Raw genomic sequence first — 13,669 nt, forward strand, 5'->3', positions numbered from 1 at the left:
TAAATGCTAAATGTTTAATGTTTTTTTTAATTAATCTCAGTGTGCTTATTAAAAATTAGTATTAGTATTAATATTATTATTTTTCTTTCACATTTAAAATCATTGCATGTTTGTAATTAGCCTACATAGGCTAATTCTTAGAAATGGCTTAATTTTTTTATAATTAAATATAACGTACAATTTTTGCAGCTGATCATCTATTGTGTGTTCAAATGGCCAGTTCAAGTCACTTTAATAGCTTAAAATCCTTTAATAAATGTTGGGTGAACAAGTAAATCCACACTGGCATACAGGACAGTAACCTACATGTAGCCTACTTTTTGAGTAGGCTATCTGTACTTTACTTGAGTATTTTTTTCTGGAAACTTTTTACTTTAACTTCACTACATTTGAAAGACAAAAATCTGACTTTTTACTCCATTACAATTCTGTCAAGGTCCTTGAGTAAAAAAGTAGTAAGGTCAGTCAGGGGATGATTTTGGTTGCAGGGGTTGCATTCTGGTTGAAAATGAAAGTCGGGTTGACGTCAACTGACATCAACCTGATTTTCATTTTCAACTTTGGGTTTGGTCTTCTAAATGCGAATTTTGTCATTGTTTTGGAGCACACTAGCTAATAGATAACAGTAAGGCTAACATATTCATACTAAAAGAATTAAAAAAAAAAAAATATAGGGCACTATTTGAGGGAACAGCCATTTGGCTGTCCGAACCATTGTGAACGTTATTGAGTGCACTTATTCAACCACATTCAATCCCACTACTGGAACTGTGTTCTAGAAATAAATTTGACATTTGATATGAGGGTAGGCAGGCAGGCATAGATTCAGAGGCAGGTACTGTATTACATACAACAATAATAAAACAATGCATTGACATTTACTTTTTACTTTTGATACTTAAGTAGCTACTTTTAAAAACAAGTAGGCCTACTTCTGTACTTTTATTTAAGTAAAAACCAGTCTTTACAACTTTTACTTGTGAGTAATATTTCACCAGTAGTATACTTTCACTCAAGTAAGGAAGTTGTGTACTTTGTCCACCTCTGCTGGCATAAGTTACTAGGGTCAAAGCAAGAGTCTAACTGTATAATAAAAGTTTTAGTATTATTTAGTTATCATGTTAATTAAAACACAATAAGTATACAATAGCAAAATATATAATCAATCTATACCATAAGAGCAATGGAGGAGGAGTAATAAATAAGTTTTACATTTTTTTTAAAAACGTTTTACATATAGCGGACTTTTATTTTAGTGGACTTTTATTGTGACGTTTCCTGAATGAAGCAGCCAGTTTCCTGAAAGAAGAGCAGCGTGGGTTACAAGACGTAGTACGACACTAGGTCTAAAACGCATTTATTTCACCAATTTTATATTTAAATATGACAGAAGGCAAATCATCAGAGAAGCCGGCGAAAACCCTGCTGGCTTTGAATCCAAAGGAAGAAGCAGAGTTTCATAAGAAGGTCCAGCAAGCGAAGAAACGTCCTCAAAAGGTATGATGCGTGACCATGTGGCTTGAGTGTAAGTTAGCCTGACAAACATTTAGCTTTATTTTGAAGCATGGTTACAGCTGAATTTGCCATCTAATCAGTCGTCTTCATTAGCCAGAATTAGTTTCGGAAAGAAAAATCCTCTTATTAAATCTAATGACACTAATTTACTGAAGTCTTTATGCTGCCATTTTGTCTGACGTGCTTAAGTGTTTAGTTGCCTTGCCTAATATTTTGCATTGAATGTGATATTAATTTTGATCCCCCCCCCCCTCAGAGTCAGTCACTTTCTGCAGGAGTAATATACGTTGGTCATCTTCCTCGAGGATTGTGCGAGCCTCAGTTGAAATCTTACTTTGAACAGTTTGGGAAAGTCTCACGATTAAGAGTTTCCAGGAGTAAAAAGGTATGACGTACTTGTAATTGTAATGCACGTGTTTTACAATCCATTTGTTTAGAGCATTATACTTCTGTCAATTTATAAAGAGGGGGGTGTTCTCTGTACATGTAGTTAATTTATTTAACAAAACTGATAATGGCACAATATGAAAATTACCCATGGCATTTGTTGTTTTGGGTAAGATAATTGTGCCGACAGTAATCTGGCACATTTAGCTTATTGGCAACTCCATGTTGTTGTGCAATGAAACCCATGTGCCAACACTATAAACACACAATAGTCATACTAGCAAGTAATGCCTTGAGATTTTAACTTTAATATTATTATTAAACTGTCATCTTTCATAGACCGGAGGGAGCAAAGGCTATGGATATGTGGAGTTTGAGTGTGATGAGGTGGCTAAGATTGTGGCTGAAACCATGAACAACTACCTTATGGGAGAACGGCTCATAAAGTGTGAGTTGAGAGTGATTTGAAAGATTTTCCATGAATATTTTCTTACATGGTATGCTGTAAGTATATTACTGTGTTTTGTCCTGTTCAGGTCATGTGATACCACCCGAGAAGGTCCATGGAAAGCTCTTTGTTGGCTCCAAGATGGTCTTCAGGAAGCCAAAGCAGCCTGCAGTTACCCGGTACAACAAAGAACACGCGGAAGATGATCTGAAGAAACTTGGTGCTAAGCTTTTAAGCAAAGAGTCTAAGCTACGCAAGAGACTGGCAGCAAAAGGCATTGACTATGATTTCCCAGGATTTGTAAGTGCTATGTTGTTGTTTTTAATCAGAACTTTTAAGATGCTTTATTCTATTGTGTTTCAGTGTGACCATGTTTTTTTTCTCTTTTTTTCAGGCAGCTCAGATTCCTGCAAAGAAGTCTCAATCAGAAGCAGATGTTTCCGTATGCAGTGAGGTATGCTCATGTCTTTTAATTATTTTTTTGGTTCGTTTTCTGCACTGATTTTGTGCATAGCCTTGGCACATACTGAAAATTACCTCAGTTGTAACCATTGACTGAAGTAAGATAATTGTGCCAACAGAAAATGGTACATTTTTAAGCTTATTGTCAGTCAATGTGACTCACAATGAAACCCATGTGCCAACAGTTATTGTAGAAAATGTCTAAGATATGTAGTCTTACACTGTTAGTGTTTAAAGACCATTTATTTGCATTTAGGATATCACTCCAGTGTGCACCCCATCAGTTTTGGAGAGGAGGAAGTCGATCAGAGTTGAGAATGAGGATGATGATGACGAAATAATCATCAAAGTCAAAACAGCCCCAGAAGACAGCAAGGATGTGGAATATAGCGAGGAAGAGTCTGATGACGAGGATGATACTGAGGAGGAACAAACAGCTTAATAAAAAGACTTCAATCCTTGTTTTTAGAAGGGACACTGGACTCACTTTCAGAGCCGTTTATATGTGATAAGTTCTCAGTCCTCCCCTACGGCTGGAGAAGAAGAGGACCAAACACATTATCCTGTCAATAGTCATTAACAATCTGTTGGTTTTAGGTGTTTTATGCAGATGTTGTATCTGTGACCTTTATGGGGACAATGTGGTCTCCCAGAGGTTTCTAAAATCAGATTGATTGTGCAATACACACACTAGATGTGTAGTGTTACTTGGAAAATTAAATGGCAGGATGGATATCATTCTATTTCTGACAAATGTTGGTATGATGTATACTGTCCAGTACTATCTTCAGACATGTAGCTTTGCAAAATTGTTAAAATGTGCTTAAACCAATAAAGGTGTATCAAATAAATATCTTTTAATGCTTTTTACAGCAATTTTTACTAAATGGTTTGTGTAAATCGTCCCCCTGAAGGTGCTTACATGTAAGTTAAGTGGTAATGTGGAGAAAAAGGATTGTGGAGAAAAAGGATATCAATAAAAAGTGCTCTTCTCAGAACAACCACTAGATGGAGCAACGTGTTTCTATTGTTTTAGGTTAATGTTATGGCAAGCCGTATTAACATTGTTTCTCTTAAAATGTACTAATATGTTTGTGTTACTAGTACACATGTAACTATTTTAATACCGGTAATCTAGTTAAAGTCAAATTGTTCATTCGATACTGTAAAGTAGCAACTAGCATCTATTAAATAGTCTTAAGTACTTCTGTATTTTTTTGTTAATGGTAAATTACAATGCCAAATTGCAATTTTTTCTATTATACAAATGTAAAAAGTATAGTATTATAAATGTACATACATTTTTTTCAAATGAAAACGTAAAAACTGCAGGATTTACGATGCTGATAATAACCATTAAAATGCGTCATCAGTCTGAAATGGGTCCATTGAGTTCTATATATTTTTATAAAATGATTGAAGATGAATTCAATAAAAGTCTAATTAAAAAGTTCCCAAAAGGAACACATTTTTAATAACTAGTGTCTATTAACTAGTTGGAAACAATGAAAGGTGCTTGTCGCTGTTAGAATGCTTTCTAGGAATTAAATGCATAGTCTACCAGTAACTAATATGCTATATTTTTGAGGAATCAATGTTAAATTGGCTTGCCATAAAGGTTCATTGTTTTAGTAACACAAGGAAAAATAACCATGTGGCTGCGAGACAGAAGGAAACCAGAGGATTTCTAATATGCGGATGTAAACAAAATAGATGTTGGTCACTGTGTAGATAAGCACTCAAAAATAAGAGCCAAAATCGCTAATTACAAAGGTAAAGGTGCTTTTAGAGAAATGACTCCCAGACATGCATAACAAAGGGACAAAGGCACACCCCACATTTTTAAACAATTGCTGGGAAAATCATAAAGGCATAAAAAGAAACATGTTTGTCATGGTATATCGTTTGTATCAAAGCTGTAAGCGGATTGTACATTAAATCGATAATAGAACAGAGGTGTGTGGCGCATGCGCATTCCGGCTCCATCATTGTGTCTACAGGAGCAGCCAGCACCACAGAGACAAACCTCGTTTACCTTTAGTAAACCAACCCGTGTCATTTCACACAGCAACCATCGCTAGATTCGGCAGAGTGAGTAAATAACCTATTATTTCAACCAAGCTTGTCGTTTACATGTGCCGGCTTGGTGTATATCGCCGGAGTTTTTACAATTTATTCGGTCGGCTAGTAAGAGCTAGCATAACCGGCTAGATGATCAATGAAAAAGAAACAAAATCATCCAGATATGATCCGAAAACACTTGATAATTAAATACTGATTCAGATTTCATAAAAAGGGTGGTGGTATTTGAATTGTTAGCGTATATAATAGACAATAAGATCTTTTAAAGCCTGGACTTCATTTAGGGTGAATGACAGATACTACGTGAGCTTCAATTACATTGATGCTGATGTATGATCTGTCATTCACTTTGTTTGAGACTAAGTTACTTGTTTTAATTTAAACATTTTCTTTGTGTAGTATATCAGTTCTGTTGTGTATATACAAGGTGATTTTGCTTTGATATAACACGTTTTCACCAAATACTGGAGAGTATTGATGTATCAAATGCCTGTGATGTATGTTTGAGGGAGGCATAGGTAAATCATGCTCGACATCATTGAATTGTTATGCGGTGTGTGTGTGTGTTTTACATTAAGGTGCCATCACTGATGAGATGACTCAAAGATGAACTCCTGTGTGCAGATTTGAATCTATGGAGAATTAGGCTAGGTCTCCTCCCACCATTGTGTAGCTTAGATACTGTGGTACAGGCACAGACTTGTACTGTAAACTAAGCAAAAACAAATCCGCTTGTGACAGGTAAGACAGAAAACACACATATACAATGAGTCCACTAGTGAATCATTGTTACAAAAATCAACATACAAAAAATCATCTGTTTTGTATTTTTCTGTATTGAGTCTGCATAATAATTTGAGTGAAAAAGTTGAATTTAAAAATCAGTTCATATTTGTTTTGATGGTCTGCAGGAACTAGTTTGTGCAAAACATTAATTTTACTTTTTGTCATTTTTCTCTTTTCCTTTTTAATTATTATTATTATTAACATTATTTGGATCCTGAAACTGGAATTGTAAGGCTCTTTTAAGAACATTTTCAGTGTTCTGCCCTGATCTATGGACAGTACATTTTTTGCTGCTCATTTCATGAAGTCTTTCAGAAAAATTGGATTCATGCTAGCATCAGGTAATCTACTTAACAGAGTAATACACTTTGCGGTGACCAACTGTGATTGCAGCCAGATTATTCCCATGATGCCTTAGGAGATTTTTGTCTCAATGCAGTATCCTAATGATGGCATTACTGTTGTTGTGGTGTGTAACACAAAGCTTGACGTCACCTACTAGTTTCCAGTAGTTCGCTCAATGTATAATTTCTGCATAATGATTTTACAGAATATTTACAAATCTTAAAATTATTGTGCTTTAACTCTAATAGTTAACTTATAAATTAAAGTATTCTATAGTCATTATGTTTTCACCCAAACTGTTTTTAGTTTTTTGTACAAGTCAAAAGGAGAAATTTTGAAGAATCTTAATGAAGCTCTTTTAAAAATTTGGTCTATTAAGGTGCGGTCACTTATACTGTTGTTCTGTGAAATTCAAATTTCGCAGACAAAATCCACTAATTTCAATTGGAATCTGCGCGTTTGGGAGTGTTGCGTTCCCTAAGCAGATTTCACTCATGTTCAAGGTGACCAACAAAAAGGTGGATGATTTGAAAGTGACTTTGGTGTCAGTTGTGCTTTATACATCGATACGCTATGACAATAGACAATTTTTGTATGGTAGGGGTGTAACGGTTCTCTGTAAAAAAAATCAAAACGTACCGTTATCCACCCATGGTTCGGCACTCTCTTGCACCGCGGTTCACCTTATATCTGACAACGCTTCTATAATATGGTTTATTGAAAATAACAACGCGTAAAACAGTCAGACAAAGTTCTGCTAATGCATGTTTATGTCGAAGGATACACATTCTGGGATCCCAATACATTACAACAGCGATGATCCCAAAAAACAAAACAAAAAACGGTGACAAAACAGTCTTTCTTTGTAAACTTTGTTCAATGCGATTGCCGTAAGCTCGATTATGACCAGTCATTTACGCAGTGAACAGCACTTGTTTCAATCTGTTTAAATTAAACTCATTTAAGCCTTGCCTATATTTACTATACATTTAAGAGCCAGAAGACGCGAATGAGAACTTGCAAGTGCAAATATTGAGTCCTTGTCTTGCGCTTCAATGGACAAATTCACTCAAATATTATGTCAACATGCACTTCTTGGTGAGTATCTTAGCAGACATAGTTGGTTACGTCTTAAGTGAACGAAACAGTCAAAACATGTATCAGTGTGTACTGGATCCGTGCATTATATCTTAAAGTGACAGCAAGATAATATTCCTGCTGTCTGTGTTTTTAATGTTAATCAAACAACAAAAGACAAGGAAAACACTCACTGCCTTAGACTGAATAGCTTTTACTTTAATACTATAAACTAATAACCTGTTATTAATAAGACCTACCTGAAAAGCACTGTTTATTTTATTTATATCTTTGCTATATTGTATTTATTTGTTCTGTTGCTTGTAGTTAGATTATTTGTTCTTATTTTCTTTATTTTTATTTGACGGTAGTCCTTTTTCCCCTGAACATAGCACATACCGAATCGTACCGAAACCGTGACCCCTAAAACCGTGATACAAACTGAACCGTGAGTAATTTGAACCGTTGTACCCCTATTGTATGGCTTCAAAAGGCTTTGAATATAGTACTCAAATTGTATGTACTACTGTTATGTGTCCTTTTTGTTTAAGTAAATGGGTTTAAGTTAATGACAGTTTTAATTTTGCGGTGAACTATCCCTTTAACCCAAGTGGAATTCCTCTCTTGCTGTATCCCACAAAGGAGTGCAGCTGATGCGTGGTGGTCAGCAAACAAATAGTTAAGATAATGCAATCCGGACTTTGAGTTATGTTACCACCATCAAAGGGCTTTTCTGCTTTTCTCATAAGTGGCCGCTGATCTGAGCTGACAGAAATGCAGGTCTTGCCGCACTGGCACTTGATGTCCAGAGGTGGTACTCGACTAATAGCTCTTTTCTCATCCTGAGCAGGGAGGACCTCTGAATTATGAAGCAATGCTCCGCCGGACCCTCTCTCTCCTGCTCTAGTTACCACAACTCCTGCTGCTGCCGCTGCTAGTGGTTTGGCTGCCTTCTAAAGGGACAAAAAGGAGAATTTGCAGTCCTCATCAGCTGTTGTCTAGTCACATATGGTGCATCGTTTGAATTCCCGAGTCGACATCCCTACCGCTCAGCTTCTTGCCACCCTGTGGCACTCATAGGATTCATCAACACGGGATATAAAAAAAAAAAAAAAAGCGTGTGCTCTTGTTTTGCCTGGATTGCACACGCTAAAGGCCTTTTTTTTTTAGTTTTTCCTCTCCACTGCCACACGGGTGGTGGCAGGACATCGTAGGCCATGGAACCCAATATGGAGTACTGTCTGACTCAGGTGCTACAGAAGGATGTGGCCCGCAGGTTGCAGATGGGTCCGGAGCTCATCGACTACATCACAGATTCAGACAAGTGTCACGACCTGGAGAGTGACCAGACTGCGCTGGATAAAATGGTGGACGGTATCGCCACATCTTGGGTTAACTCCAGCAACTTCAAGGTAAGAGCATTTTATACCATTTAAATGCTTAACTGTAATTTTCTGCAGGTTTGATGGACTTATTAAGACCGTAAATGGTACAGGGTGATGTTTCAAGTGGGCTGAGTATTATGGGTTATAAAGCAAGGGCTTTTCTTTTGGAATTCTCCTTCAGGCAGTTGTCTGGCATAGAATTGAGGGGTTGAATCGATCCCTTAAGCAAAACAGAGCAGGCTTTTGAGGTCACTGGAACATTTACAGGCCTTCCTTTTTGACATATTCCAAGATCAGACACAATGAGAGACTTCAGTTTGTGTCCACGTCCTTGGAAGATGATTGAGCATTCGTTCACCCAGAAATGAAAATTCGGTCATCATCTGCTCACCCACATGAATGAATGAATGAATGAGGCATTTATATAGCGCTTTCATATGTACTACTGTACACCCAAAGCGCTTTACAATCATATCAGGGGGTCTCTCCTCAACCAGCACCAGAACATGTTGTTCCAATCCTGTATGTCTTTCTTTTGTTGAACAGAATAAGCTTGGTGAAATATTTTCCAGGTAGTTACAGCTAATGCAAAAGAAAGTCCTTTTGGTTTGATGTCAGAAATAAAATTTTTGGGTAGCCCTTTAAAGGTGTAGGTGGCAGGCAAATTTTCATATTCATTTTTGTTATGGTCTTTTTTTTGTTACCAGAACTCAGTCTGACCTTAATGTTGTTGTTATTATTATATTTATACATGATTATTTATGCAATAGGTGTCTTATATTGAATGCTGTCTACAGTAGACATTTAAGAAGACTAGGGTGAAATGTGATGGCTTATACTCAATTACTGGTTTTATGTTTTAAGAATATCTAACTCTAACACCGGAAATTAATGGAGACAAAAGTGTTTCATGGGAATCATGCCAAAAATCCTCTTAAGAAGCAACTACGAGAGATTTGTATTTCAAAAAATTCGCCTTGACCTCATAGCATTGCAGTGCTGAGGCAGAGCCGCCCATCGGTTTTTTGTTTTGCGTAGGTTTTGTTGATGATTGATATATTATTTTGACAGTGTTCAGAGGCTGTTTATCTTTGATGTCACTTCCTCAAGCAGCTTGTAAACATAGAGTAGCAATTATGTCAAGCAGTTAGCTTCATGAAGCGAAGCTCTGCTACTTTTTCTATTCATTTCAATGCTGTGACATCATGCATGTGTTGTGAATTCTAAGGCTCAGTGTTTTGCAGTCACATAATTTGAGCGTTAGATTGAGAGGTACTGGGAGCACATTTTTCATGAACAGCCTCATTTGAACTCATGTTTCAGCCAGTTGCTATGTGATACCATGAATGGATTGTATTTAATAACAGCCATTAGGACTGGTGATAGTTAAAATGATAGTTTATCAGCCTTTTGATGTAATTCAATGTTTAACTCTAATGTATTTTCTTCATATTTTTTTCCACCCAAACAGAGAAACCATCATTTCAACAACCACACAGATACTGTAACTAAGTAGATTCAAATGAGATGCAAAATGTAATGTGAGAATTTAAAGAAAAAAACCAGTGACAAATAATCAAGGCAATTTTTTCACTAAATTGATGCTATTAAATCATGTTATTTATATACACCAATGTAACAAAACAGAGTAATAAATATCAGTATTTATTTGCATATATATTTAACAAAAATTTAATAAACTAAGCATTTGAGTGGTGATGCAAATGAATTGCTGAATTTGTTTTGAATTGATTCATTGAAGCTGTTTGAACTGATTAGTAATGAATGAAGGAGCAAACTCAGAGATGCTATTAAAACATGTCGTCTTTTTTGAAGTCATGAGACAAAGAAGCACAACAACTAGTTATAGTAACATAGTACTGTAGCCAAATAAAAAGCGCAATAAAATCATTGCAATATTCACAATGTTGCTTCATTTTATATTGTCAGCAAAATCATTGTGAATATATTGGGATTGTTTGATATATATCGCCCAGCCCTAATAGCTTTCTTAGTAATGCTTTCAATGGCATTTTTTGGGGATGTCAGTAACCACTCAGTTGCAACTGCCTGAGAACAAATGATTTCGCTCACGTTGCATTTTATTCACAAGCACCAGCCTTGACGGAGACAGCAATTGATGTTGGGAGTAATGTGGAAAGTATTCGGGCAGGGTTTGGGTGAGGTTGGCCCTTCATGTGAGATGCATGTGCAATGCTGACTCTGTTTGTTACTTTACACGCTTGACAGTTGACAGTGCTTGACAGCTTTGGCTTCATCATGTTTTAGGTTGTAGTTAAACAAAATTGATTAGGCCTAGCTGACTCATCCAAAAGTTGCGTGTTAAAAATTTTTTTAGTTAATGACTTTGTAGACTATGATAGAAAAGCCTTTTTTTTTCATTATTTAAAATGGGTAAAATCATACTTAATTGTAGAGCTGCGTGCAGTGTGTCGACTGGCTCAGCGCCTCTTTCTCACTAGCCTGACGTTGTCATACTCAGATTCTAGTCAGATTGTGAGTCTGATACTGCTCCATTGGGTTGTGATTATGGGGCGTGTTTCAACCGAACCAGGAAAAAAAATGCCTCTGCACTCAATTGGATAGACCGAATCCCGTAGGAAGGACGGCAAAAACATCTTTCCGATTGGCAAATGCCATGATCGCGGTTCTCTGTTCCTCTTTTAAAATGAATGCGCTGTATAGATCTTCTATAACAGATGCAATGGCTGAATCTTCTACACATCTAAATTCTCCAGCGGCAGCCATTCTTTGTTGTAAACGAATTCAACCCAAGCACTCTTTGGTGACGTGGATGATTACGTTACTGTTGATCATCTGTCCATCATCGTATAAAGCCCGCCCTGACAATTTGATTGGTCCGAACAGCTTTGGTTCGGGCATAGAGAGCCTAAGTCCCTCCCCTTCCGGTCGATCACCATGGGACCTTATTTCGGAAAAATATTGTATGGTAGTCAATGGCGAGAGACAACAAATATTTTGATCTCGTTTGAATTGTGCCCTGAATTACACATATGATGTTTGTCAATTTAAAAGATACATTTTAAAGTCAAGAAAGTCGCAGTTTGATATTTCTTCTATAGTCTTACGTTATAGTCGTAACGCCTGAGTGTTTTGTATTTGTACCAGACTGCACACATACGAGCAACGGATCTTGCTCGTTGTTTCGCTTCCCAGGAGATGTAGTTCATTGAGCGATTTTCACATAAAATTAAATGTTACTCTTCTGTTTTATGACAAACTGTGACTTTCTTGACTTTCATAATTATCTTTTAAAGGGCATATTGCAGGTTAGAGGACCCAACGAGTCAATGTATAGAAAAACAATGTAGTAATTAGATTTTCTTTAAAATATACTTATAAATACGTTACATTGGCTTCTGGAGTCGTTTTTGTGAGAATTTTACTTCCGCATCTGAAAATGGGCGTGACGGGCGTGACGTAACGGGCGGGAGAGCGGTCGATTCAAACCATTCAAACAACAGGAAAACAATGGATCGCAATGACATTTCGGACTTACTCCTATGACAGACCACGGACGACAGCCTTACAATTATGAGCCTGCTATGCTGCTGAGAGAGCAGGGACAGGCCAGGATTAATGTTAGACAGAACAACGGTCAGAGGAGACACACATTATTGCAAAAGTATTATTATAAAAAAAACTTGCGTGGAGTGAGTGTGCGCAGCCGCAGTTTATTGCATCACTTAATCACGCTATTTTTGATTAGCCTAGCTGTCAGATACTGAGTAAACATTAAAAGAACAGGCCTATTCAATCTTCCCTGGATGTTTTTAAATTAAATAATAGCAATCAGGAGAATGGAAGCAGCAAAAAAAAAAAAAGAGGACTGTGCTGTCGGCAAAACATTATATATAGGCCTATGCAATAAAAACTGCACTGCAACAAAAAGGTAAGGCATATGTGTTTTTATATTTAATGCTGTTCACTGTGAGTTTTAATTAATAGTGTAATAGAGTTAATAGTGCATCGTTCATTCTGTTTGGTTAAATGTGAGGTGTATATCGTTCGATAATGTCGTTGTTCTACATGCACAGAGGGGAATGCCATATTTGAAACGCCGCCACGGCAGGTGTCGTGGTGAGAGACCACTGCTAACTTATAGATATAGCCTATACACGTTCGCTAACGATATACATTGTGCTCACAATATTGTACAGATTATTACCATTGTATATCAGTTAATAGCAAAGCTATTATTGGTCATCTAGGAGTATTGGAATTTACCAATAACAGAATAAACTATAAGCTTTGATCAGGCGCGTATGTCATGCTCATTAATATCCATCCAGACTAACGTTACATGATATAACTTAGCGTTTTCTCATCGAGAGACAGATAGATATTTTTATTCCTGATATACACGTTTGTGTTCCTCCGATCTGGTGTACGCTACACACGACCGCGTTTTTCGAAGCCGATGCAGAAGAGAAATCCTGTCTCTACAGCTGCACAAACCGCACACAGGCACGAAAGATATACAGCAGCACCGTCCCTTTTCTTGTTAGGAAACTTGTGGACTCGATGTCCTGACAGGCCGGAGTTTTTGCAACCTCCACAAACACAATAATTTACCATGACGATGATAAATTAAAATACAAAAACTACCGAAAACACTGATTCACGACCGCTCTCACTGACTTTTTTTTTTATTCGATGCCACAAGAACAAGAGGTTTTACATATTCACAATATCACATTAACATTAGCTGCCAGGAAATAAAAAATACAATTTTTTTTACATAAGATCCAGTGCTTTCAAAGCATTACATGTTTTCATTGCTTTTTTGTTTTTAGTTTGTTCCAAGAGATGTACATATAATGTGAGTCATTTATAAAATGTGAAAAAAGCCCAATTCTTTTTATGTATATGGTATTTTCCTAATAAAACAAATAACTGTATAATATGTTGTTCTTTACATTCCAAATTGTGATTCTGAGTATAAAAAAAGCAAATTTACCCGCTCGTACATACAAACCTATCTGCGCTGCTGATGCTCCCTCCCTCTGGTGACGTAAAATGACGCGATGTTGAAAAAAAAAACGGTTTTTACGAGCAGTCAAAGAAATGCTCACTTTATCTACTAAATTTGTGCCCTTATGTCGATTTAAAACATTTTAAATCCCGCATTACCTTTTCA

General features: G+C 36.7%; 2 protein-coding genes and 2 non-coding genes across 4 annotated transcripts in view; all 4 read left to right on the forward strand.

The window, feature by feature from the left end:
• The first annotated feature begins 1,284 nt into the window (after nucleotides 1-1,284).
• On the forward strand, nucleotides 1,285-3,699 carry nifk (nucleolar protein interacting with the FHA domain of MKI67). The gene is made up of 6 exons (XM_056263184.1): nucleotides 1,285-1,497; nucleotides 1,772-1,900; nucleotides 2,242-2,350; nucleotides 2,439-2,650; nucleotides 2,745-2,804; nucleotides 3,069-3,699. Exons 1-6 carry the CDS (start codon nucleotides 1,384-1,386, stop codon nucleotides 3,252-3,254), a joined length of 810 nt encoding a protein of 269 aa, XP_056119159.1. The 5' UTR covers nucleotides 1,285-1,383; the 3' UTR covers nucleotides 3,255-3,699.
• On the forward strand, nucleotides 2,035-2,160 carry LOC130096644 (small nucleolar RNA ACA64). Its single transcript, XR_008808206.1, has one exon. It is a non-coding gene; the product is annotated as a small nucleolar RNA ACA64 (small nucleolar RNA).
• Nucleotides 2,872-2,999, forward strand: LOC130096645 (small nucleolar RNA ACA64). Its single transcript, XR_008808207.1, has one exon. It is a non-coding gene; the product is annotated as a small nucleolar RNA ACA64 (small nucleolar RNA).
• A 1,084-nt stretch (nucleotides 3,700-4,783) lies between the features above and the next one.
• Nucleotides 4,784-13,669, forward strand: part of clasp1a (cytoplasmic linker associated protein 1a) — an 81,235-nt gene continuing 72,349 nt past the window's right edge. Inside the window, exons 1-2 of the mRNA XM_056263186.1 lie at nucleotides 4,784-4,903; nucleotides 7,953-8,514. Of these exons, the coding sequence (XP_056119161.1) occupies nucleotides 8,320-8,514 (195 nt within the window). The 5' untranslated portion in view covers nucleotides 4,784-4,903; nucleotides 7,953-8,319. The remainder of the gene's footprint in view (nucleotides 4,904-7,952; nucleotides 8,515-13,669) is intronic.

Source organism: Rhinichthys klamathensis, unplaced genomic scaffold (genome assembly GCF_029890125.1).
Source record: "Rhinichthys klamathensis goyatoka isolate OS25496 unplaced genomic scaffold, OSU_Roscu_1.1 h1tg000201l_1, whole genome shotgun sequence".
Taxonomy (NCBI): domain Eukaryota; kingdom Metazoa; phylum Chordata; class Actinopteri; order Cypriniformes; family Leuciscidae; genus Rhinichthys; species Rhinichthys klamathensis.

What these genes read in the sequence shown, in the direction of transcription:
- nifk (XM_056263184.1), top strand. Translation starts at nt 1,384, where the DNA reads ATGACAGAAGGCAAATCATCAGAGAAGCCGGCGAAAACCCTGCTGGCT. An exon ending in GAGTTTCCAGGAGTAAAAAG is followed by an intron (nt 1,901 to 2,241) that starts GTATGACGTACT and finishes CATCTTTCATAG; the next exon opens with ACCGGAGGGAGCAAAGGCTA. An exon ending in ATGTTTCCGTATGCAGTGAG is followed by an intron (nt 2,805 to 3,068) that starts GTATGCTCATGT and finishes ATTTGCATTTAG; the next exon opens with GATATCACTCCAGTGTGCAC.